General features: G+C 41.7%; 1 protein-coding gene across 1 annotated transcript in view; it reads left to right on the top strand.

Annotated features, from left to right (window-relative positions):
* ACAD9 (acyl-CoA dehydrogenase family member 9) overlaps nucleotides 1-25,812 on the top strand; it is a 149,559-nt gene that overhangs the window by 65,863 nt on the left and 57,884 nt on the right. Inside the window, exons 8-10 of the mRNA XM_029600815.1 lie at nucleotides 6,974-7,047; nucleotides 11,941-12,016; nucleotides 15,697-15,767. Coding sequence (XP_029456675.1) covers nucleotides 6,974-7,047; nucleotides 11,941-12,016; nucleotides 15,697-15,767 — 221 coding nt within the window. The remainder of the gene's footprint in view (nucleotides 1-6,973; nucleotides 7,048-11,940; nucleotides 12,017-15,696; nucleotides 15,768-25,812) is intronic.

Genomic DNA, 25,812 nt, shown 5'->3' with positions numbered 1-25,812 from the left:
GACATGCCTTCACAATGGTTTACAAGCTTCACATAAAAACTGTAACATTGTTATCTTATAAAATAGCAGTATTAAGTATTAATAAAAATGCATATTAAATCTAAAATAACAAGTGTAATGCATATAACTAAAATATCAATCTGAAATTGCTATTTAAATAAAAATATACAAAATATGTCACCTAAAATTAGTATAAAATAAATATATGCAGGTGTAGTGATTAATAAAATTATCTGTTGATCTGCTCTCAATCATTATCCTTGTAGGCGATACCAAATAGCCAGGTTTTTAGGTCCTTTATATAAGCTTTGATATCTAATTGCAATCTTAAATCTGTAGGGAGGGTATTCCACAGCTTACCTCCAGCTAAAGAGATAGTTCTTTCCCTTACTTGGCTCAAATGGGCAGAATTTAGATGGAATGGCCAGCATGCCTTTGTTTGTAGATCTTAAACTTCTTTGTGGTTTATACAACCTGATTGCTGCGTTTAACCAATCTGGTCACCATAGATTAGTTTGTGTATTATACAAAGTACTTTGAATTGAATTCGATATTTTATTGGGAGCCAATGCAGGCTTATCAAAGTTGGGGTTATGTGATCACTTTTTTTGCTTCCTGTTAAGACTAGCCGCTGCGTTTTGCAATACTTGTAATGGACGGAGTGTAGAAGACGGTAGGCCGAGTAAGAGTGAATTGCAGTAATCAGTGCTAGAAAAGATTAGTGACTGTAAAACTGTTCTAAAGTCACTTTGAGTTAGTAGATAAGAGAGGTAGTGAGGCGCTGCAGAGTGAAGGCATTTGTAGGTGAGAAAGAGGAGCTTGAACTGTATGTGGGAGCAGATAGGGAGCCAATGCAATGACTTCAGAAGAGGGGTTATGTGAGCATAGTGACTTTGGCGAAAGATAAGTCGTACAGCTGATTTTAGGACAGATTGCAGTGGAAAGAGATGTTTTGCCGGGAGACATATGAGGAGAGGTTGCAGTATAAGCAGAAAGATGAGAGAGTGGATAAGGGTTCTGGTAGTGTGCTCAGAAAAGAGAGGACGTATTTTGGCAATGTTATAAAGAAAGAAACGATATATTGTAGCAGTGTTTTGGATATGCATAGAGAAGGAGAGAGAGAGAGTCGAAGAGGACTTCAAGGTTACGAGCTGATGGAACAGGGACGAAGACCGTGTTATCCATAGAAACAGAGAATGGAGGAAGGGAGGAGAGGTGGGCTTGGGGGGAAAGATAAGGATCTCCGTCTTGAACATGTTGAGTTTAAGATGGCGGCAGGACATCCAGACAGCAATGTCAGACAGGCAGGCCGAGATCCGGGATTGGATTTCTGGTGTACATAGGTAGATCTGGGGGGGAGTCAGCATAAAAATGGTATTGAAAGCCATGAGAAGAAATCAGAGCACCAAGGGAATTAGTATATAATGAGAAGAGGGCTCAGGACAGAGCCCTGAGGCACACAAATTGATAGTGGAATAGCAGTAGAGGAGGAACCACCAGAGGAAATGCTAAAAGTGTGATGGGAGAGGTAAGAAGAGAACCAAGACAGGAAAGTTTCCCGAAATCCAAGCAGCAGACAGGTCAAGGAGGATAAGGATAGAATAAAGACCTTTAGCTTTAGCCATAAATAGGTCATTGGCAAGAGCTGTTTCATTTGAATGTAAAGGGTGAAAACCAGACTGGAATGGATCAAGAACAGCTTGAGATGTAAAAATCAAGACAGCGGTGGTGAACAGCCCATTCAAGTAGTTTGGAGGCAAAAGGGAGAAGGGATAAGGGACGATAGTTGGCAGGACAGATGGGATCTGGTGAGGGTTTTTTAAGGAATGGTATGATTGCAGCATGTTTGAAGGCAGCAGGAACAGTGGCAGTGGAGAGCGATAGAAGGAATGACTGCTGTGGAGAAAAAGCTGAGAAATTGGGTGGGGACAGGGTGAGAGAAACAAATAGTGAATCTGGAGGAAGAGAGAAGACCAGTTTTCTCCACTGTGACTTCAGGAAAGTAGGAGAGAGAGTGGCAGAGGCTAGGGGCAAGGTAGATGAAGGAAGTGGGGGAGAGGTGGATAAAAGTGAAATAGTTGAAAACTCAGGAATAATTTTGTGAATCTTGTCATGGAAGTAGTCAGCCATAGTCTGGGCAGAGGGAGGAGGGAGGCGAGGGAAGTTTGAGTCGCAAAGAGACTGTGATGGTTGGATGTAAGAGTTTGTCAGATGGACATAGTAGTCTTGTTTGGCAAGTGCAATAGCATACTGGAAAGTTGTCAGCATGAATTTGAAGTGTATGAAGTCTGCATGGGCACAATATTTTAGCCAGAGATGTTCTGCAGAGTGGGTGCAGGAATTTGGTAGTGAATTGTAGGGATGATCCAAGGCTGGGATTTAGTGCACCTTACAGGATGGGTAAGAGGAAGGGCAAAAGTGTCTAAGGCTGAAGAGAGTATAGTGTTGTAAGGAGAAACTGCTTCAATCAATAGATTTAGACAAAGTTGCGGAGGAAGGGAGAGATGAAACAGCAGTGGAAAAGATGCAAGTGTCAACAGCTTGGAGATTCCTAAAGGTGTAAGTGGTGACCGGACGAGTCTGTGGGGGAGGGTGGTTTAATGTGAAAGCTATCAAGTAATGGTCTGAAATTGGAAGAACTGAGGAGGCAAAGTCTGAGAGACAGCAGTTTGAAGCAAAGACTAGGTCAAGGCAGTGGCCAAGCTGGTGAGAAGAGGTGGTAGAACAGAATTGGAGATCAAATGAAGAAGTTAAGGAAAGGAGTTTTGAGGCATAAGAGTTAGAAGGGTCATCAACATGGACGTTAAGTCACCAAGGATAACAGAGAGGAAATATAGGTCAATGAAGAAGAAAAGCCAAGAATCAAAGTCAGTGAGAGAGAAGAGAGATTTATCAGGGGGTCGATAGATGACAGCTACCTGGAGAGGTAGTGGAGTGAATAGGCAGATGCAATGTGCTTCAAAGGAAAAAAAAGAGTGGGATTGAGGTGGGAGAAGGGGTTGAAGTCTTCAGGAGAGGGAGAGCAGCAGTCCAACAGCACCACCATTGCCTACCGAGCGAGGTGTGTGGGAGAAAAGAGAGCCTCCATGACAAAGAGTAGTTACTGAAGCAGTGTCCTCAGGGGAAAGCCAAGTCTTTGTTAAGGCAAGGAGATGAAGAGAACGAGAGGTAAAAAGGTCATGAATAAAGGCATTCTTCTTAGAGATGGAGTTTGCATTCCACAGAGAGTACCGAGAATAGAAGACCCAGAGACAGCAGGAGTCCAAGATTAAACAAGGGCTGGATTGTTTCCTCTCTTTGCTCACTCCTGCTAAAAGATAGAGCACCCAGCTGCACTCCCACTCCTACAGACAAACTTTTCCCAGACAAACTCAAAAACGCCATCATCAAACCAATCATCAAAAAACCTCAACTCGACAAAACTGACCCAGCAAACTACAAACCAGTCTCCAACCTCCCTTTCCTAGCAAAAATCATCGAAAAAAACAGTCAACAACCAACTTACAGATCACCTTGACGCCCATAATGTCCTCCAGCCAACACAACATGGTTTCAGAAAATTCTTCAGCACCGAAACCCTTCTCCTCTCACCGATACCATCCTCAGAGGACGCGACAAAGGCCAATCTTTCCTCCTGATACTCCTTGATATATCAGCCGCCTTTGACACCATCAACCACAGAACCCTCCTCACCAGACTTAAAGAAATTGGGCTACGTAACATTACAATCAAATGGTTCAAGTCCTACCTCTCAAACAGATCCTACATCGTCAAGACAAACACATCAGAATCCACCCAAGTACCCCTCACCCATGGTGTCCCTCAAGGATCTTCTCTATCTTCAACCCTCTTCAACATCTACCTCCTCCCTCTCTGCAAATACCTCTCAGACGCAAGCCTCACCTACTTCGTTTATGCAGACGATATACAAATATTACTCCCCATAAGCAAATCCATTGAACACACCATGGAAAGATGGAGCAAACTCAGCTCAAAATTATCCCACCTGCTATCTCAACTATCACTCTGCCTCAACCAAACCAAAACAGAAATCCTCCACATCCACGATGACCGTCCCTCATCTCCCCTCAATATCCCCCCCCCCAAACTACTCAGGAAATTCAAACAACCCAGGGCTCCCAAACATCCCAGGAATCTCACTCACGCCAGCCACAAGAAACCTAGGCGTAACCATAGACGACCAACTTAACCTTAAACGCCACATCTTTAATACTATTAAGGATGGATTCTTCAAGCTACAAACACTGAAAAAACTCAAACCCCTTCTCCAAGCGCACGATTTCCGAACAGTCCTTCAAGCTATTATTTTCGCAAAACTCGACTACTGCAACTCCCTCCTCCTTGGCCTCCCAGAAATACACATAAAACCCCTCCAAGTTCTACAAAACGCCGCTGCCAGGATCATCACTAACAGCAGAAAATCCTCCCATATCACACCCACTCTCAAGGACCTCCACTGGCTCCCCATCACACAAAGAATCCAATATAAAATCCTCACCCTCATACACAAAAAAATAAACAACAACGAAATGAACTGGCTAAACACCGCAATACACCCATACTCCACACAAAGAAACCTCAGGTCCTCCAACACTGGCCTTCTCTCTGTCCCCGATTACAAAACTGCACACCTCAACGCAACCCGCAAACGAGCCATATCCATAGCGGGTCCCACCCTGTGGAATTCCCTCCCCCCCCCAGCTCAGAAATGAACCCTCATCGCAAGTCTTTAAAAAAACATCTCAAAACGTGGCTGTTTACAAAAGCCTTTCCACCTGACACTTAACCCTCCCAAACACACCCCTCCCTCCCAGAATGCACCCCGCCCCCCCCCCCCCGACCCTACTCCCCTCCCACCTCCACCCTACCCACTGCCCACCTTCTAGCAACTCCGACTCCTGTATTTATACTAGCAATTCTGAAACCTGTACCTATATACTATTTTGGTTAATCTATTTATAGCGCCTCCCTCCTTTCAAATGTCTAATCCCCCTTGCTACTTAAACCCTCTTGTTACTTAAAACTTATCTGAATGCTGACCATGTATTGTGAATATTGTTATCATGTTATAATGTAAAATAGTTATAATACTCCTTGTAAATAGTTATAATTTACCATGTTATAATGTAAATAGGGCGGACCTCGCCCTATCTCTCAGTTTCCTGTAAACCGATGTGATATTTCGATCGAATGTCGGTATATAAAAGAAAATAAATAAATAAATAAAATAAAATACAGAGAGCCCCACAGTACAGCTGCCTTACAGCCAGACTACTAGGGAGCACATTCAATGGACCAAAACTCTAAAAAAAAAAAAAAATAATAATAATAATAATTCTTTATTTGCAGTAATACTCCCGGACACACAAGTTTATTTTTCACTGGTGGGCATGGTGTCTGGATGACCTGTCTGCTGAACACATCAGGGGATGGATTCTACAAGGAGGCTGGGAATGAATGGTAGAAAGAAATGTGCTGTCAGGATTTCAGGGCTCTCTTTTGCCTATTAAATATGAAGCAACTCCCCCATCACCTCCCCTTTTCTCTTGCCCTTTTTGGAGCAATGGTTTTATAGTGGGGAAGGACCCATGTTAACTGTAGCAGTGCTTGGCAATGGCCTGTGCTTTACCCCTAATCATACTCTGACTCGGACTGGTGATGCTGCAGAGGTAGTGTTCAGTTCACAGCCCCTGAGAAGAAGAAGTCTTAGCCATCACACAATGCTAGTGGCCAGACTCTGGGTGCAGGCATCCCAAATTGCAGCTGGAGCCATGGTGTGGGGTCCCAGCTTAGGATTGTTGCCAGAGTGGCTGGGCTAGATGGAAGGTGAAAGAGGTTTAAACATGGGGGGAAAGCCCTGGGTAGTAGTGAAAGAGTGTTACCCTAATAGAAACTGGTTCTGTTTGGGCTGGAAGATGAAAGGAGTAGGAGGAAACAGCTGAGCCAAAAAACTGTACAGCCTGGGATGTCTGAGCATACTTTTTATTTATTCCTACCAGGCAACGTGTGGCAAATAGTCCTGTGGTTTTATCGGGCTATTTTCTCATAGGAACGCAAGGAGAAATTACCCCATAATTCAGCAGGGCTATTTCTGGTCTGCATGCCCTACCCTGGTACGCACACTGCAGACAGGAAGCTACACTGAACTTTAGAATAATTAATAAATACTTTGAGGACAATTAGTTAATGTGATTTCCATAGGCATAAAATGTTCTGTCTGCATCAGGTGGCTGTGTGTCTGAAAATTGCCCACCATCAATGCAGCTATTTATTGTTTTTATTATTTACTTTATATACCGCATTGTCATTTAAAAAAAAATCATCAGAGCAATTTACAACTAAGAGTCCACATGCTCTTCTGCAGCGCACATTTCTAGGTGCATTTAGGTCAGGGGAGGAGAAGTATGGTGTCAAGGTCAATTTCAAACGTATGCGGGTACTTTTTATCAAGCAAAACTCTCCCCGCACAAAAAGTATGTGCATGTGATGGCATGTGCTTTGTATTGGCGGCAGTTTGCAAAGTCTGTGCAAAGGCCACGGGTAATAAGTACACACTCCTTTGCATCATTGCGGGCAGTTTGAAGATGGCCCCTTTATTGTTAGACATAACTGGCTAACTTTAAGATAGCCGGGTATATTCAGCGCACAACTGCACCGCTGAATGTACCCTGCTAGTTAGCTGGATATCTTTATCTGGCTAATTAGCCGAGATGCACAGTGGCTGAACATGGACCCTGAAAATATCGCTTTGGTCATTGTACACTGCTGCTTTAGAGCCCAGCTTTCAAAAATATGCTCATGGCACAGAGCCCAACTTTCAAAAGTGTGTGTGGGCCCATGGAGATTTAGGCTGATAAGCGTAGTGGGAGTGGAAAATGTAAACTTTCATATTGCTGCTGCATTTACTTGATTTCTGATTATTAAACTGTATTACACATTTAATCTTTTTTAGCTTGTGAAGTTCATTTTGAAAACACAAAGGTACCCGTGGAGAATATAATTGGAGAATTAGGAGGTGGATTTAAGGTAAGCTGTGAGAAATATCTTTCCCCACTTATTTTAGCTAGACTGTTGAATACATGAAACAAGTCCTCCACGACTAGTTAATGATTTCAACATGACTTGCTTCTCCATACATGAAACAGTGCGGTAGTGGCTGCTTTAAGGGTTTGGGTGGCGACAGGTGATTCCCCAGCATGTGTGTTTGGGAGCGCTATGTCTGTGCCACATCACACCTCGCCGCGCCTTGGGATGCCAGAAATCATTGTGGCTTATTGTGGCTTGCTGTCATAAAACTAAGTCCTGGCTGGTTACCTGCTGTAGAATCATGTAGTCAACACACACTATATCTCCTCTGTAGATTTGATTGGTTGATTTTGTTAGGTTAGAAACTGGAGCTTAAACTGAGGCAATCTCCTTAACTCAGGAAATGGAGATAGCATTCAACAAACAGCAAGAAGTGACTCCAGCATATTAAAAAGCACATTAATTTCTTACAGGCTAATGCAATACCGTGCACTCAGGCTAGCACACTGCTTAACACGTGATTGGGCACGTGTTTTGAATGTGCTAAAATAACTCCCGATGCAGTACAGGGATTAGTGCGTTCAAGCCAGCACTTACCTAATGGCACTCATCACATGTAAATTGCTATTACCCTGCGATTCAAAAAAATTCCCATGCAGCCAACGTGCCTTTTGAAATTTTACGCCAGCCCGAGAGCTGGTATAAAGGCATGCCGCATTTAAGGACTCAACCGCTAAAACAAAACTGCTTTCTGTGGTTCCTCCTATTAGTGTCATCGCAATATTAAGTAGGAAGAACACAGACAGCATCATCATGCAAAAATAAAAAGTCTTGAAAAAAAATCCTGAGCGCAGTGTCCGGCAGGGTGGACAGCTCGGTAGCCACCCTGCTGCTCAAACGAACTACTCTCCGGTGACTCACAGAGGGAAGGTGCTGATACTTAAAAATTCATTTATTCACTCTATCACAGTGCCAGTTGGTCCATTGACTGTCACATGTCAGTGAAAGGACCAATCCCCTTTCAGAATGCTGTCCTGCAAGGGGATTGGTCCTTTTACCGACAAGTGTCAGTGAAAAGGACCAATCAGAAATAAGCCTGCCAGGGTTTGGGGAGGGAGTTCAGGCCAGGTCAGCTGCTGGGTACCCAGTGCTGTTGTGGGTGCCCAGCCAGGCCTCCTGAGCGCCCAATGCTTGAGCACTAAGGCTGCACAAGTTTTACCTAGCGCGTCTTTTAGTGCAGCAGCTCATTAACATATTGCATCACGCACCCACTAGAGGTGGATGTGTGCATGTTGAAAAAATGTGCATCCAGTTTGGACGCATGTTTTTACGTGTGTGATGTTGCATCAGCCCCTTAGTATGGCCAACACTGACAGCCTTGAAGATGGTGTCAGTGTGACACTGAAATTGATCACTAGCATGACCTCTTTAAACATCGCAGATCCCATGATTTCAGGGTTGATAATTAGGAGAGGGAATTTTGATTCTCTTTGAACATTTCTGCCACCCTGCTTTAGCAGGTATAAGGACATGAAGCCCTGAATGTGTATGAATGGTAGAGCGTATTTATTCACTGGCCAGATTGCAAAGTCAGCTGGCTAAACTTATCCGGCAAACTTTGGAGTGATATTCAGTGCTATAGTTGACTGTTGAAGATAGCTGGCTGAGTTTATCCAGTTAACTTTAGGACTGCTGTACAGATCAACTAGAGTTAGCCATTTAACTTAGCCGGCTAACCTAACTCCTCCCAGAAGCACTGCCAGAATGCCCCTAATGTGTAATCCAGCTAAATGCCTCTGAGTTATGTACCTCTCTATATTTTGGAAAGTGCAGCTTCCAAGCTTGGGGAGAACACTAGTCCTTTTTATTATTTTATTTTTTCAAGCAGCATTAATGGTCAGTGTGCTGTAATATTAGTTGGAAAAACCTGACAGAATTTGACAGTGGTTCAAAAAATAAAAACTAATAAATGTTTTTACCTCATTTTCTAAAAGTACTAGTCCCTTTGTTAATCTGCTTTGGTCTCCAATCAGTGTATCATTCATGACTTAGGAGTCTATGAGAATTTACTGGGAAGTACAGCTTGCTGTCATGTGGCAGATTCATTAAAGATAGCTGTATGTCATGCTTCTTGGCTGTATCTTCATCCCTTTCTATTGTTTGATCATCAATTTTCTCCCCTTTCTTCATCTGAAATATGACTTATGCATGCAGTACAGATTCCCTTGCGAGGCAAGCACTGGAGGTGAAATCTTGCCTGAACCTGTTGTGCCACATTTGACCAGGAGGGTTAACCATGCAATGGCAAACTTTCTCTCTCCCTCTCATTCTGATGCTTGGGCTCAGCACTTATGTGAAACGCACTAGCCCCACTGGTCAGCAGACTTGAATATAGATCTCTCTACATGTTTTGGCCTTGAAGTGGCATTTTATTAGCAGAATCGGTGGTTTAATGGTTAGATCATGAAACCAGGGTTTAAATCCCGCTTCTACCACTGATGTCCCTAATGACCTTGGGCAATTCACTTTATCTCTCGTTGCTTCAGGTGTCCACTTTTTGGAGCATTCTAAAAATATTTTTGGAAAGGTGGATTAAATTCCAGACATTATTATACACTTTTTTGCTCTTATTCGTTGTATCTGGAAGTAGAGTAGCTTTTCTGCTCTTTGCTATATAGCGTTTTCCCCTGCTGCCACTAATTGCTGCATAATCCCTTCATAATAGATGCATGTAAATAACATTCTGCCTGCTCTGAGATTCTTCGTTCTTGTGTACATTTTTTAATTTGTCACGTTTTTCTCTATTTAATGTATTTCATATAATCTAAATTGTTATGGCATTATTTGTTTTGTGCCTAGAAAAGTAGAATCTAAGGGGTGAATTTTCAAAAAGTTACGCATACAAAATTTAGCATATCTGCTTGTAAGTAGCCTGTATTCATGTAATCAATATCTTAGAGATCTCAAAAGTACGTGTTTATATTACATTTTGTGCACACGTAAAAAAAAAAAAAAAAAAGGGGGTTTCTGGGGCAAGGCCAACATTTGTGTAAGTTGCTATTTTATAAGACACACATGCAATGTACTTGCAGAATTTTACACCTGCAAATTAACTTGCGGAAGTGATATTAAATGTGTTTATTATGTACTCTCTGGGTGAACTGGGGTGGAGGGGCAGTTCAGGCTGAAGAACCAGGAGGATCTTGATGATCTGAAGAAGGATTGGGAGAGCTGGCGGAGGGATCGTAAAACTTGTGATTTCAATTACTCATGCATGTTTTAAAATAGACCAACATACGTGCATAATTCGGGCTCTATTACTTTATTTTCACACACAAAATGTACATGCATATATTTTTAAAATCATGGGAAAAATATCTGTGTTCAATACATTGCATGTATTTGCACATAAGCATATATGCACGAATATGTTGCAGGGTGAAGAAATGTGTATTTTATAGTACGTGCATATGTGGTACACACTGGTTATTAAATCCTGTCATAGATCTTCACGTGGCCATATACACGTATATAGCTCCATGCAGAATTGTTTGAAAGTTACCCTCTAAGTAATTCTTTAATTGTAACTGGGTTTCTTTGCATAATTATATCTTTCTGTCTAGAAATACATTTTTTAAGAAGTTTAATCCTTTGGGTGCCCATTTGCATTCTGCTGTAGAGGCAAGGCCTTTAAGAGACAGACTGATGACACGATTTGCAGCAGTATGTAAAAATGGCATTTAATATTATGAATTTTTATATTCCAATGGTAAAACCTTTTTTTGGAACAGCTTGGTACTGTGATTTACAATAGTCTGCAGCAAAATGCTGAGTGCCTATCACCAGCTGCTACACCAGTGCCAAGGGCTTAAGGTGCCCTCAAATAGAGGAAACCTGTTTATAAGAGAGAACCTGTGCATGGGTAATTTTTAGATGTCTGTATGAGGGGGATTGCGCTGGATACAGCAGATGGGAAACTAATCCCAATTTATGTATTTGTAAGGTGACATTTGGCGATAAGGAGGATTAGAGGAAACTACAGTTTTTGGGTTTTTTTCCTTGCAGACCTCAGATTTCTATAAATAAAATCCTTCTTAGAGGAACTGAACAATTAGTGTGAGGTATTACTAATTAGGCAAAAAGGACAGACTTATTTATTAGAAGTATAAAATACGGTTTATTGCTCATAAATGGATGTTATAAAATCACTCTGAGTTCATGGGTAACCTGATTTCACCCACACTTTTACGTACAGTGGGGGAAAGGTATTTTCAGGGAGGGGGCACGGAGTTGGGACTTATGAGCAAAATCTTTTATTTTATAAGGTAGACAGGTAAGTTAACCTACACAAGTTACGCCCATGGTTGAGCTGGCATAACTTTGTGTGCGTGACTTTGTGTGCATACCAGAGCACTTGACCTGGGAATTTTGAAAGCAAACATATGTACATAAGTTTGCTTTGTAAATGTGGGGTGAAGTCTGTGTGGAAAAGTTACATGCAGACCCCCCTCCCCGCACTTTATAAAATTACCCTCCCTGAGTGCAGTGGAATTGTGATGTTGCTCTTTTCGTTTGCACCGCACTTCATGACCTCATCTTCAGAAATGAAGTTTCACTGATTTTTGTGATCTTCCTATCACACTCCCTTACGCACACACCTACAGTCCTTGTGGGATCAAGCCCTTGACTGCTAACAACTTCTCAGCAATTTAGTCTCTGGAAATGACCCCTATATTCAGTACCAAATCCAACCTCATGCCTAACTGTTCCTTCTGACATTTGTGTTAGATTATTTTGTCCTATAAAGAAACTGTCACTGATTATTATACCACTTCATATGCTATTACGAGTCCACTGAATTAAAAACTTTATTAATAAATGTTTTATTTGCAGGTAGCGATGAATATTTTAAATAGTGGAAGATTTAGTATGGGGAGTGCGTCTGCTGGGATGATTAAGAAACTGATTGGTAGGTGAAACAGGGCTTACTCGTGTCTGCCCTACTCTTAAGTAATATTTCCATATAAGCTGCGTGCAAAGAGCAATTGGTGTTAGCAAATCAAGAAACCTGTGCAAAGAATGTTAAAAGGGGTGCAAGTGTCAGCACAAAGAGTCCACAGTGCAGACACTCCTTTAAGCACTTTAATAGTGGAAATACCCCATAAACAAAAGAGAACCATCTGTAGGTCCCCCGGCGCATACCGCGTTTTGTCCTGTGGCTGTGTCGGAGAGACGGTGCAATCAAACAGGTCTTTCATATCTTTAGCCATCAACAACGAAAGAAGAATTTGCACTGTCCCTCTAATGAAGCCAGGGGCAAAACACGGTCCATACTGGGGGACCTACAGCTTGCTTGTTTTCTTCTGTCAGTGGAGTATTTCTACTATTAAAGTGCTTAAAGAAGTATTTGAATTGTGTACCGTTTGTGCAGGGACTGATCTGACACACACACTCCTCCTTTTGATGTCACGAGTACAGTGTGATGGTATTGGTTTTTCCATCCTCCTTTTTGTGCCAAAGAATGTTAAACACAACAGTGGCATTTTCCCTTCACACAAAGGGCCGGATTTTAAAAGGGTTACGCGCATAAGTTTTAAAAACCTCCTGCGCGCGCCGAGCCTAAGACCCGGGGCTTCGCAAGGGGGGCGTGCCGGGTGGGCGGCGCGATTTTCAGGGCGTCGGGGGCGTGGTCGAGGCCTCCAGACCAGCCCCCGGGTCGGGTTATGGCGGGCCAGCAGCCCGCTGGCATGCGCAGAGTTACACCTGCCTCCAGCCGGCATAACTTTGCCAACAAAGGTAGTGGGAAGGGTTAGATAGGGCCGGGGGGTGGGTTAGGTAGGGGAAGGGAGGGAAGGTGCGGGGGTATGAGGGAACGGGCAGCGTGCGCAGGGCTCAGCGCACGCAAGTTGCACAAATGTGCACCCCCTTGCGCGTGCCGACCCCGGATTTTATAAGATACGTGCGGCTACGCACGTATCTTATAAAATCCTGCGTACTTTTGTTCGCGCGCGCGTAGATTTAGAAAATCTACCCCAAAATCTTTTTTGGAGGAAAATCCTTGACTGTTAATTTTTTGGTAATTTAAACTGGTATGTTTGGTACATTCTGGGAAAAATTCTGCTTTCAGCCTCTGGTCTTGCATTTCTTCAAAGTTTTTCTGTTAATCTTATTTCCAGTTTGGTAGGTCCTTTATGTTATGGAAAATAGTGATATTGCTACAGATGTATTTTTCCCCGCAAAGTCTTCAGACAAATACAAAAGAAGCGATCTTCAAAAATTGTGACTATTAAGTCAGATAACCGTTGGATAAAGATGGCTACTGCCTCTTCCAGGTTTGGTTTCTTGACTTACTGGTACCGTTTACAAACTCTCATAGGGTTTCTATAGGCAGTTCCTTTTTAGCATGTAAAACTGAGCTAAACCCAATTCTGTGGCACTCGCCAAACTAGCAATCAGCACCTACTGTTTGTTCTAAGCAGCCAAGAAATATATTTGTGTTGCTACCATTACAATGGGAAAATAATTTGCTTTACTTTTATGGATGTCGGGCAAGGGAGCCTCAGACGCTAGAAGCTTACTCAAGTGGGATTCTTTGGGTCACAAACAACAGAGCCTGCATCAGAATATTTCAGACTGATAAAAGGACTCTTGCTGTAAATTCATATACTGATTTTTTTGTACAGGTGTTGATTCATTTTATTGGCACGGCTGAGCATTTTGGGGTAGATTATAAAAGAAGCTCGCGCAGCCTACCCAGCGCGTGCACATGTATGCCCGATTTTATAATATGCGCGCGCAGGCGAGCGCAAGTTATAAAATCCGGGGTCGGCACACACAAGGGGGTACACAATTGTGCACCTTGCGTGTGCCGAGTTGCGCTGCCTTCCTCCGTTCCCTCCCAGGCCGCTCTGAAATTGGAGCGGCCTGGAAGGGAACTTCCCTTCCCCCTAACCTAACCTTCCCACCCCCCCACCTTCGGGCAGGTGCAAGTTGCGCACGCCGGCAGGCGATCTTCTGACACAGCGGCAATGGCCGCTTCTGTTGGAGGCCTCTGGGCCCGCCCCTGTCCCCAGACCACCCCTTTTGTAAAGCCCCGGGACTTACATGTGTCCAGGGGCTTTTTACGTGCGTCGCCGGGCCTTTTTAAATTAGGCCTGGCGCGCATAAGACAGGCTACGCTTGTAAATCCTCCGGATTTACGCGTGTAACCTTTTTAAAATCTGGCCCTTTGTATAGATCAAATGGGATAATCTTAGTAGAGCATTTGAGATTCTCTACTGAATAATGCCAAGATGCATGGTCACACAAATAGGCTGAAGAACACAAATATGGGATGGTTGGGAATCTGATGCTGTTATAAGCCTGAGGCTCCAGTGTATTGTATTAACAATGTGTCTTGCACATGTTCAACTAAGTAGGGTAAAATGCTTTACTTTGTACTAAAGTACTGGCTTCATAATTCAGGGATGTTCATAGAACAACCCAAGCAAATAAAGTGCATCAGTGTAGGAGACAATTTCCAGCTATGGGCCTGATTTACTGAACTGTTTTTGTATGACATAGAAAGGGAAAAGTGCCTTAGGAAATCAGGCCCTGTATGATTTAAAGCAGAAGTACCAGCTAGAGTCAATAAAATAACAGATGTTCATATTTGTAGCTGAAAAGTGAAATATTTCTAGGTCTCTCCTTATTTTGCCTTAATGTATTTTAAAAAGAAATAACTGAGTCAAAAATCAATTAGTTATGTGTGTTATAGGCATGCCTCTGTTTTTAAAAATTACTTTCCCCGAGTCTACTCTTCAGCTATTCATGCTTTACTGAGAGTTTAGCACAGCACTACCCTGATTTTCTCAGACTCACAGCAGTGGAAATGGCTGAGTAGGAGCAGTTTTTCAAACTTTTAACATTCATGCTTACAGAAGTAAAGAAAACTCATAAAGAAAATGTGACTTATTTTCTTATGAAATTACAACTCGATTATTTGCAAAATTTTGTGATCATTTCAGCTGAGATTGATTGTCTTCAGTTTACCTGCATTCTATATTTGTAGACAAAGTCAGACTTAGGTGAGGAAGAATTTGATCTGAATTTTATGGCCAATAAAGAGAGATTATAGCTGACAAGCATTTTTATTCCATTTAGCAGGGTATCCGTTGCATATGCCCTTAATCGAGCATATGTTGTCCATGTGTTGCAGCTTGGCAACCTTGAAAAACCTAAAGGATCCCTTTGGGATATGTGAAGCTGGAAAGGAGGTCATGTCTCAAACCACTACTGAAATTCATTGGGATGAGTAGGAAAAAAGTGTTTTTTTGACCAAAAATATTTGAGACTGCCCATAAAGTCATAACATTTAACAGTCCTAATCCTGAAGCAATCAGTGTCAAGTGCTGAGGCAGTTTTCATCAAATGTACAGAAAGCTTTGAACATTTAGGAGGAAAGCAATACAATCCATCACATTTTCAGACAGATGCCTAGAATACTTCCCCAGTGTTGATACAACTATTTGACACAGTTCATAAACCAATAATGATACCTTTGAGGAAACACAAAGATATTTTCAGTATTTTTTCACTATGGTCATATCAGAAAACAAAATGTTCTTAAATATTGCTTTCTATTTTGTCTTTTTCCATTCTTTCTATTAGAATTCACAACAGAATATGCTTGCACTAGGAAACAATTCAATAAGAAGCTAAGTGAGTTTGAGTTAATTCAGGTAAAAGTGGAATTATATTGTGTTGCAGTTCTTGGCTCTACAGATTTCCAGCTTATGCTGTTAAAACATTTTATGCTGAATTTGTTTCTTGTCCATGACCATGTATGTTAGTGGAAAAACAAAAAAAAAAACAAAACAATATATATTTAATTGATATACATTCAGTATCAGCTACTGGTAATTAAGAGGATCATTTTTTGAAGACAGTTACATGGGGAGTAAGCATTTCCTTTGTAAATTGGCCATGTGTGTTCTACAATGCATGTACTTTTATTCACGTTAAGGCATTCCCAGGATTGTGTTTTGGTTGGGGAAGAAAATAAATACACACAAATTGCATTTTCAACTATTGTGTACATTATTTTCAACAAACAAACTATCCACAGAAAAAGCAGGTTCAAATGTCTGTGGTTCTCAGTTGACAAGTAATGCTGAATTAGCCATGATGTGTGTGAACTCATCTGATGGCACTGAACGAACCCGCTTCTCTCAGCATGTGCGAGAGTTCCCTGCGAGTGTTACTTCATGAGCCCCTCAGTCTTTTCCTCTACATACTACCACCCATAAGTGTATGAGTCTATCTGTTGTTGAAAATTTTTTCTGACTTTTTTGACTACAAGGCCTTCCTTCTTTTTCATTGCCTTGCTGTCTTGACAGCACTCAATAGCATTTTTCAATGCTACACAAAAAAAGATGCCTGATCTACCATTTTCAGCTTTAAGGACTACATTTACAGTCATAAAATGTCAATCGTAGATGAACACAACTTATGCTACCTATGTCTAGGCCATTACCATGGCACCAGCAACTGTTTTGATTGTAACCGGATGTCTTCCATGATGCAGAAGACCGGGTTTACAGGATGGCTGAGCTTGAGAGCTGTAATAGCTTCTCATCAGTGAGCTTCATGCGTTGTGAATTGAGTAAAAGCTCCTCATCTAGGGCAGCCCTGGGGTCGAGGAAGAGTTCGACTTTAGACCCTTTATATCTACCAGAGCTTAAAAGTTGGGCACCAGATTCCTCTGTGATATTGGGGCAAGAACCTGGTGCATCAGCTCAACAGAGAGCGTTTACCTCTGTGGAACTGTCTAGTCATAGAGATCCAGGATAGTTGACACGATTGAAGCATAAGGTCTTGGTGCTAAGCACAAGGAGTCAAAGCAGAATTGTCTGGTGCTTTTGTAGTCTGCTCCATCAATGCATTTGAGGCCTTCAGCATTAATAATACACCAGGCTTCAGCGGTGCTGTTGACACTTAAACATTTGGCACCAGTGAAGACGATACCCTTGGTGGTGTTGGTACAGGGCTGTCTGTACAGGCACAAGATAAGTACATCTGGATTCCCTGGACCCTTCAATGTTGGCAAGACCGGAAGGTGATTAATTCCAATTCCCCTCATCTTTCCTTGACCAAGAAAATTCCTATGCCTCCTTCCAAATTTTTCTATCTGGATCCCAAGCCCACTGAAACCTCTGTGGTAACATTGGGGAAGAGCGCAAAATCTAGGACACTTCAACTGGAAGCCTTAGCTCCCATCTGCTTCATCTTACTCTTGGTTTCCTCAGCAGCGTGAACCTAGGTGGCTCAGTCCAGAGCCTCTCTGTGGAGCCTAGGAGAAACTTCCTAGAGTGACAATCCTATACTGGTTCAGAAGCAGACATTTTTTCGCCAACACCTGCCCAAAGGATGCCTCAGTCTATGGATCACATAGTTGAATTGATCAGGAAATTATTTTACCTCCTTAGTTGCCAGGGCCAAGGAGGGCTTCTTTTATTATAGACAGAGGATATTCACAGGATTGCTGTGAAAGGGCTGCTGCTAGAGGATTTTAATCTTCCAGATGTTGATTGGGTCATCCCAACTGCAGTATTTTCTAGAAGTAGGGAGATCTTGGATTCTCTGCAAGGAGAACTGTTCTGTCAACTAGTAATGGAACCCATAGGGAAGGGATGATACTGAACCTGGTGCTTACCAACGAGGACAGTATATCTGATGATGTAGTGGATGATCTTCTAGGAACCTAGTGACCACTGGATGGTGTGGTTCGATATTAGGGTGCAAGAGATGAAGGGTCATGCTAAGCAAGGGTCCTAGACTTCAAGAAAACTAACTTTCTCAAAATGGAGTACTTCAAGGAGTCGTTAGCTGGATGAGAAAATTTAAGGGATGTAGAAGGGTGGTGGGCAAAACTAAAAGCAGATATCACAAGGACAACTAATCTTTTTGTTAGGAATGTAAATAAAGGGAAGAGGAATAAAGAGAACATTTATGTTTTTCTAAAGAAGTAGCTGAAAAGATAAGGGAGAAAAGTTAGCATTCATAAACCCCAAGAGATCACAGAAAGAGGAAGAGAGGCAAGAATATCTGGAAAAATTGAGAAGCTGGGAATAAGTGGTCAGGAATGCGAAAATTGTAATAGAAGGAAAAATAGAAAATATGGTAAAAAGGGGGGACAACGCTTTTTTTTTTTTTTAGAATTACCAGTGGTAGAAAAGTGGCATTGTGAATCTCAAAGGTAAAGGGGAGGAATATGTAGAGGCTGATAAAGAAAAAGCAAAACTGCTTAATAAATATTTCTGTTCGGTGTTTACTGTGGAAGGGCCTGGAGCAGGACCACATAAATCAAACACAAATAATATTGGACAACAATAGTAAATATTATGGTTTGGTTTATGTATAATTGCCTAAAATATTGGGATACATATTTGTAAATGTTTTCATGATGTAATCATTGAAAAAAAAAAAAATTAATAAAGAATAATATTGGAAGTGAGGTAAACATTGATCAATTTTCAGAACAGTGTGCTCATGAGGAGCTAACTAAACCTTAAGTAGATAACGTGATCGGACCAGATGGGATACATCCAAAAGTACTAAGGGAACAGAGATGTCCTGGCAACTCCGCTGGCTGACCTTTTCAATGCTTTCTTAATCTGGAGTAGCTCTGGAAGACTGGAAAAGGGTGGATGTGCTTCCTATTCATAAAAGTGGAGTAAGGAGAAGGCTGGGAAAAGCAAACCAGTTAGCCTGACCTCTGTGGTGAGCAAACTAATGGAATTACTATTAAAATAGAGGATAGTGCAATTTTTGGAATCTAATGGATTGCAAGATTTTGAGGTAGCATGGTTTTACCAATGGTAAATCTTGTTAGATGAATATGATCAATTTCTTTGAATAGGTGACCATAGAATTGGATCAAGGGAGAGCGATTGACATAATGTAATTGGATTTCAGCAAAGCCTTTGACATAGTTCTGCACAGAAGACTTGTAAATAATGTGTGTGCCCTTGATTATGAGTCCTAGAATGACTGAGTTAGAAACTGGCTGAGTGGGAGGCAACACAGGGTAGTGGTAAATGGAGTTTTCTTTGAGGAGGGGGATTTTACTAGTGGTGTGCCTCAAGGATCATTCCTTGGACAGGGTCTTTTCAACATTTTTGTGAGCAACAATAACGGAAGGGTTGTCGGCAAATGTTTGTCTTTTTGCTGATGATACCAAAATCTGTAAAAGGGTGAACAGCCAGAAAGGAGTGGAAAACATGTAGAGGGATCTAGCAAAGCTCAAGGAATGGTCTAAGGTCTGGCAGCTAAGATTTAATGTTAAAAAAAAAAAAGCAGAGTAATGCATTTAGAATGCAAAATCTGAGGGGAAAGTACAGTTTTGGAGTGAAATTCTTCTAAGCATAAAGGAAGGGTGGGATCTGAAAATAATTGTATCTGATAAACAAGGTGGCCAAACAGGTGGATAAAGCAGTGGTAAAAGGCAGAAAAATGCTTGGCTGCATAGAGAGAGGACTGATCAGCAGAGAAAGGGATGTGTTATTGCCCCTGTATAGATCCCTGGTGAGACCTCACTTGGAATACTGTGTACAATTCTAGAGACCGCACCTTCAAAAGGATATGAACAGGATGGAGTCAGTCCAGAGGGGTGGCTACTAAAACTGTTAGTGGTCTTCATTCTAAGTATATGGGGATAGACTTAAAAATCTAAACATGTATACCCTAGAGTAAAGGCAAGAGGGGAGATATGATTGAGAAAAGTAAATCTATCACAGATTTCCATGCACAGGAGGTGAGCCTTTTTCAGTGGAAAGGGAGGCTATAGAACGAGGTGTCAAGAGATGAGGGTGAAAGGGGTAGATTCAAGAATAATCTTAGGAGATATTTCTTTACAGAAAGGGTGGTGGATGCAATGGAGGTGATGGAGACAAAAAAAAAGGGGGGGGGGGGAATTGAATTCAAACAGTATCCAAAGAGGGCCCTGCTTTTTACGGTATGAAAAACTGATAAGCATGGGGGTAACAGCAGCAGTTACTAGCATAATCATAAGCTTGCTGGGCAGATTGGGTGGATCGTTTCGTCCTTATCTGGCGTTATTTCTATGTTTAACTAACTGAATTCAAGACAGCAAGTGATTAAATACAGGGGATCTCTAAGGAAGTGATGAATTATAATGCTAAAATTGGGCAGACTGGATGGGCCATATGGTCTTTTTATGCCTTCATGTTTGTGTTTCTATACTGTCTCATTTGGGCAATGCCTTTCCTCAAGAGGGTGACCCAGTTACTTCCACCCTAGTGCAAGACCTACCTATTCTTGGAGTTAGCCCTCAGGTATCGGACTCATCTCTAGCGCTAGAAGAATCCAACCAGTTTTTGGGAGATGAGGGCCACAGAGTGACTGATTCACAACCACCTAGTGATTAACTCTGAGGGATGATCAAGGTCTCTGACTCAGTCACCTTTGTCTTCAGAGTCTTGGTGAGTGTTTTTCCCTTATTGGATTCGGAAGGACTCTGTGGGCAGAGTACTCATCTCCACTGGAGGATCTCTTGTTTTCAATAAGTGAGAAAATGCCATCAATATCCATGAACAGAGAGATAAAGACCCACACAAAGAGATATCTGATATTTTCCATGTGCTGGAGACTGTCTGAACCAGCACTTCTCTCTGTCCACCAGATTCTAAAGGACTTGTAAACAAGAACATTGGACAGTCCTGCTATATTTGTCCACTAGTTATGAGAAAACTGGATCTTAAATATTGGGTGCAGCAGGCACCTGGTTTGGGGTGGTCCAACTTCCCCACCAATTGGTAGTAGTGGAGTCTGCACTAAAGAAACCATAGAAAACAAATATTCTTTCTAATATCCCTCCCAGGAAGGAACTGAGACATTTGGTTAGTCTAGGAATCTTTTGATTCAACAGCTAGGAGATCAGCTTCTGCCATTGGAACCAGAAAAATGGCATGGTTGTGGGTTATCAGCCTGCAAGAGGGCATCCACGATAAACTGGCACATGTCCTGTGTTCGGGATATAATCTCTTCAGAGACAATGTTAGGGAAATTATGGCACAGATTAAAATGCAGCATGTATTTCTTCAATCCTTGTTGATTGCCACTAACCTACTATCTGTTCTAAGGCATCCATTTTTCTTGTATTAGAGTTCATATTTTCAACAGTGCCCCTTCTGTGCACATTGGCATTACCAAGCTGCACCTGTGTCAGAACAACAACTTTCGACTAGAGGACACCCATATGAACTATGTCAACTGAAGCCTTCCCAGCAGCCTAAAACAAAGGAGAGACCCAGTTTTTGATGGAAATAGAGGGGGGGGGGAGAGATTCAACTGTTCTTCCCAGAATGGAAAATGATCACCAGAAACTGCTGAGTGCTTAAGATTGTGGTTACCACTTGCACTTGTTCCATCTGTCAGTGCAATGTCACTGTTTGCCCTTCAATTCAGATCCATCTCACTCTGTTCTGCTTAGTCTAGAGATGGGCATGCTACTTCATCAACAAGCAATAGAACGAGTGTAGCAAAGGGTTTTACTCTCAGTATTTCCTTACCCAAAGATGATGAGAGGGTTGACATCCATCCTGGACTTACAAAGACTGAACAGGCACCTGAAAAGGGAGAAATTCAAGATGAATTCCCTCCAAACTATACTATCCTTTATCCAAGCAGGAATGTCTTCATACAACCATCTTACTGGCAATAACTCAGATTCATGGTGGAGGAACAACACTACCAATACAAGCTTCTACCCTTTAGTCTGTTGGCAGCTCCAAGGGTTTTTACAAAGTGCTTGGCAGTAGTGGTGGCACACATTTGTCATCAGGGCATGTTTGTTTTCCTTACCTGGACAACTGGTTAGTGACAGGTCCCTCTGAAACAGGAGTCTTGAAGTCATGAACCCAAATGATACATCTGCTACAGTCTCTGGGATTTATGATCAATTTCACCAAGTCAAACCTGGTCCCAGTTCAGAGACTCCAATTCATTGAGGCATGGATAGATTCAGTCGGTCAAGGAAAAAGTATTCCTCCCAGAGGACAGAGTTGCCCATCTTCAAACACTAGGGCAAGACCTGATGAATTGGAACTTGCCCATGCACATTCAACTTTTGTCATCCTTGTCACATGGCAGCTACAGTCCATATGGTGCAGTTCACTTGTCTTCAGATGAGACCTCTTTAGTGGGTCCTATGATCACAATGGGATCAACTCAAGTCCACCTCTGTCGCATCTTATCAAGATAATGCCAAGGATGAAAACATCCCTTTGGTGATGGTTGAACTCAGGGGTTCTAAGAATTGATTCCCCTCCACAAATTCTACCATGTCAGGTGACAGTGGTGGTGGACATCTCAGTCAGAGGCTGGGGAGCACACGGCGCTTACCGAGCACAAGGGAATGCCGGTATCAAATAAATGCTGAGCAGTTCACTATATCATATGGGCATTTGCTCACCTGTTACAGGGAAAAGAATTGTAATTCAAATTAACAATCAAGTTGCAGTGTTCTACATGAACAAGGAAGGTGGAACAGGCTCCTGGTAATCTGCCAGGAAGTCCAAAGGATTTGAGTATGGGCCCTTAGGACCTATGACTATCTTCAAGCAATGTACCTCATAGGAATATCCAGCATGGTATCTTAGGGTGAGAAGATGTGAAGAACTTTGGTGTCGCATGAGAGGCATCATTTTACCCCATAATGAGAGAGGAGTACAGACTTAGAGACCTGAGCTGATCAGAAATGACAGCAGCACTACCATTATAGATGTTACAGCCAGCACTTAGGCCCCAGAAAAAAAGTTGCTGAAATGACAGTTTGAGAGACAATCTCAGCTATTATAAGAAACTAACGGTTTCAGTTAAGCCCCTCTGTTGCAAGAATGAGAATGAGGAACTGCCTTGTCTAAGTAATAGTATAGTTGAATATAAGCCTGGAAAGGCAGGAAGAGAGACTGTAACTTAGTGATAAGAAACTGCCTTGAAATATAGCTAAATGACAGAACACAGCTCTGAAGCATGTTCTTTTACTTCTACCCTAATATATTTTAGAAGACAATACTTTGCTTAAGCTGCAGGAGACACTGTAGTTCAGAAAGAGAATTTAGCCACTATGTATACTTGACTTCTGACATGCAGTTGTTGGACCCATGTCTCTCCCCTGTTGTGTTCTGGTGGGGTGGTGGCTTGATGATTCTGAGTTGCTAAGAACAAAGAAAATGAGTGAACTTGCATCAAGCCATATCTGGTCTAAGAAGCATAAAAAGGAGATCACAGCAAAACACCATTAGCATAGCTTGAACAATCACCACGAGACCCATTCAAGGTGACTCCTGTGTCTAGCGCACTAACCATTCTTCACCGAGACCACATTTTCTAGAGACATTGCTGATGGTTCCTTTCTCTTGGGCCATTCTCATAAGTGGTCTTGTATATATTTCATTGCTATCTTTTTTATTTTTTTTTGCGTGTGTGTGTTGTGCTGCCATATACATATTTAGTTATTGGCTAGGATAAGATATCTCATGCTTTGCTATTACATTACTGGCTATATTGCTTAGGATTTTAAGAAGCGTTTATTCTGGATTAAATTATTGCTGTTAGCTTGTAGAGGGATAATTTACATTTATCTGACCAGACAGTGGTCCTATATAATCACAATGATGCTGCTTATCAGAACATTGTTATTGCATATATTGCAGGCTTACAGTCACTACCTTTTTTCAGAATATATACTATTTGCCAATATCTCTGTGTACATGTCTTATTTCTGCCGGCTAATACAAGGCAATGGCCACACTACACATGGTAGCAGATCACTACAGCCAAATTTTCTGTCCCCAAAAGTGATCATTAGATCAAAGAGTGATAGACTACCTGTTCTCTTTGTGGTGTTAACTGTCAATGCACCTGTTTGAATTTATTCTTCCAAGCAAGTCGAGATTCGCTCTGGATGCTTTTCTACTCAGATGGGGATGCTAACCTACTGATCACATTTCTACCACTGCTATTAGTAGCCAGGATAATTCAAAAGGTGATAAAGGATCAAGCATGGCCCACACAAGTGTGCTTCACCTGCCTAGTTCAACAATCCTCCAACTCAGCTAAGAGTTTTGCCATTGCTCCTCACCCAAGAGGGAGGCAAACTGTATCATACAAATCTATTTTATCTCAATCTGACATCATGGATATTGAACACTTGTTAATTTTTCCTTGGGCTTTACAATAGGAGGTAGAGGATATGATTTCAGCAAGAAAGCCCTGTGCTTTTAAAATGAACAAGATTATTCACTTGTCATCTAGAGATGTTGATCATCTGCTTACCATCCTCAGGATTTTAGATACCTTTTCTTCATCAGATTTTGCACTTCTGTGAAGGTGCACTTAACTTGAATTGCAGCTTACCACCCATACATGGACAGAAAGCTGATTTTCTATTCATTCTCTAGTTTCTAAGTTCATGAAAGGATTATAGTATACGAAATCCCCAATCTCGAAGCCTGTTGTACACTGATAAAGCCTACATTTGAAGCATTGGACTCTTTCTCTGAAGATCCTCACCTGGAAAGTGGTATTTTTAGTAGAAATCATTTCAGCAAGAAGAATCAACGAATTATAAGCCCTAGTCTCTTACTCGTCTTATCTGCAATTTTTTCACAATAGGGTGGTGCTGTGTACTCACCTGAAGTTTCTACTGAAAGTCTTCTCCACTTTCCTCATCAGTCAGGCTATTGTCTTACTGACATTGTTTCCAAGATCACATACAGGGGTGAAAAGGTCCTTCATTCATAGGATTGTAAGAGGGCCAGAGCTTACTACTTGAGAAGAATGCAACTACACCAATAAGTGTCCCAGCTGTTTGTCTCTTGTGATCCCCACAGGTCGGAGTGGCTGTGGCTAAATGGACTCTGTTAAATTAGACTGCATTGTGCATTGCTATGTGCTGGCTGGCCTCTAGATCACAGAACCAGTCAAAACCGATCAAGTGTGGTTCATGGCTACTCTGTTGCTCCTCTTAGAGCCATCTCCATCTAAGGCTTATGCAAAGCTGCAACTTGATTGTCTGTCTGTACACATCTTTGTCTCATTATTGTTTGGACAACCTTTCAAGGAAGGACAGCAACTTTGGACAAACAGTTTTGCTTAGTTTGTTTGCTCAATAATCTATTATTATTATTATTATTTATTTCTTTTATATACCGACATTCAATCGAGATATCACATCGGTTTCCAGATAACCAAGAGAATAGGGCGTAGTCCGCCCTATTTTACATTATAACATGGTAACCAAAAAAAAAAAAAAATTATAACATATTATTATAACATATTATAATCTACTGTCCATGGGGGAGCCAGGCTGCTTTTTCAGTAAGTGTTCTGCCATGCAACCCTCATCTTGGAACACCCTATGTGTCATGACTAATTCAGCCCTGCTTGTCAACAGAGAAAATGAGTTTGTTTACTGTAAATGGGGTTCTCTGTAGACAGTAGGATGAATTAGCCATGCTTAATACTTGCCCTTCTCCCTGGAAGGTTGACTGCCTCACTAAAATTAAGCTCTATAATTGATTGAGGGACTCACAAGGCAGCACTCGTGGGAACTTACATATGCTCAGTAGAGCAAAAGCTGAGAGAGAAGGGTCCTTTTTGCATGGTTGGATGATGTCACTCTCAGTACAGTACCTGAATGTAATCTGCTTTGAAGTGCTGAAAGAAGTGTGAAAAGCGGAATATTAAAAATAAAATAAATAA

Source organism: Rhinatrema bivittatum, chromosome 4 (assembly GCF_901001135.1).
Source record: "Rhinatrema bivittatum chromosome 4, aRhiBiv1.1, whole genome shotgun sequence".
Taxonomy (NCBI): Eukaryota; Metazoa; Chordata; class Amphibia; order Gymnophiona; family Rhinatrematidae; genus Rhinatrema; species Rhinatrema bivittatum.
The sequence above is the reverse complement of the archived record's forward strand: the minus strand, read 5'-3'. Positions and strand labels throughout refer to the sequence as shown.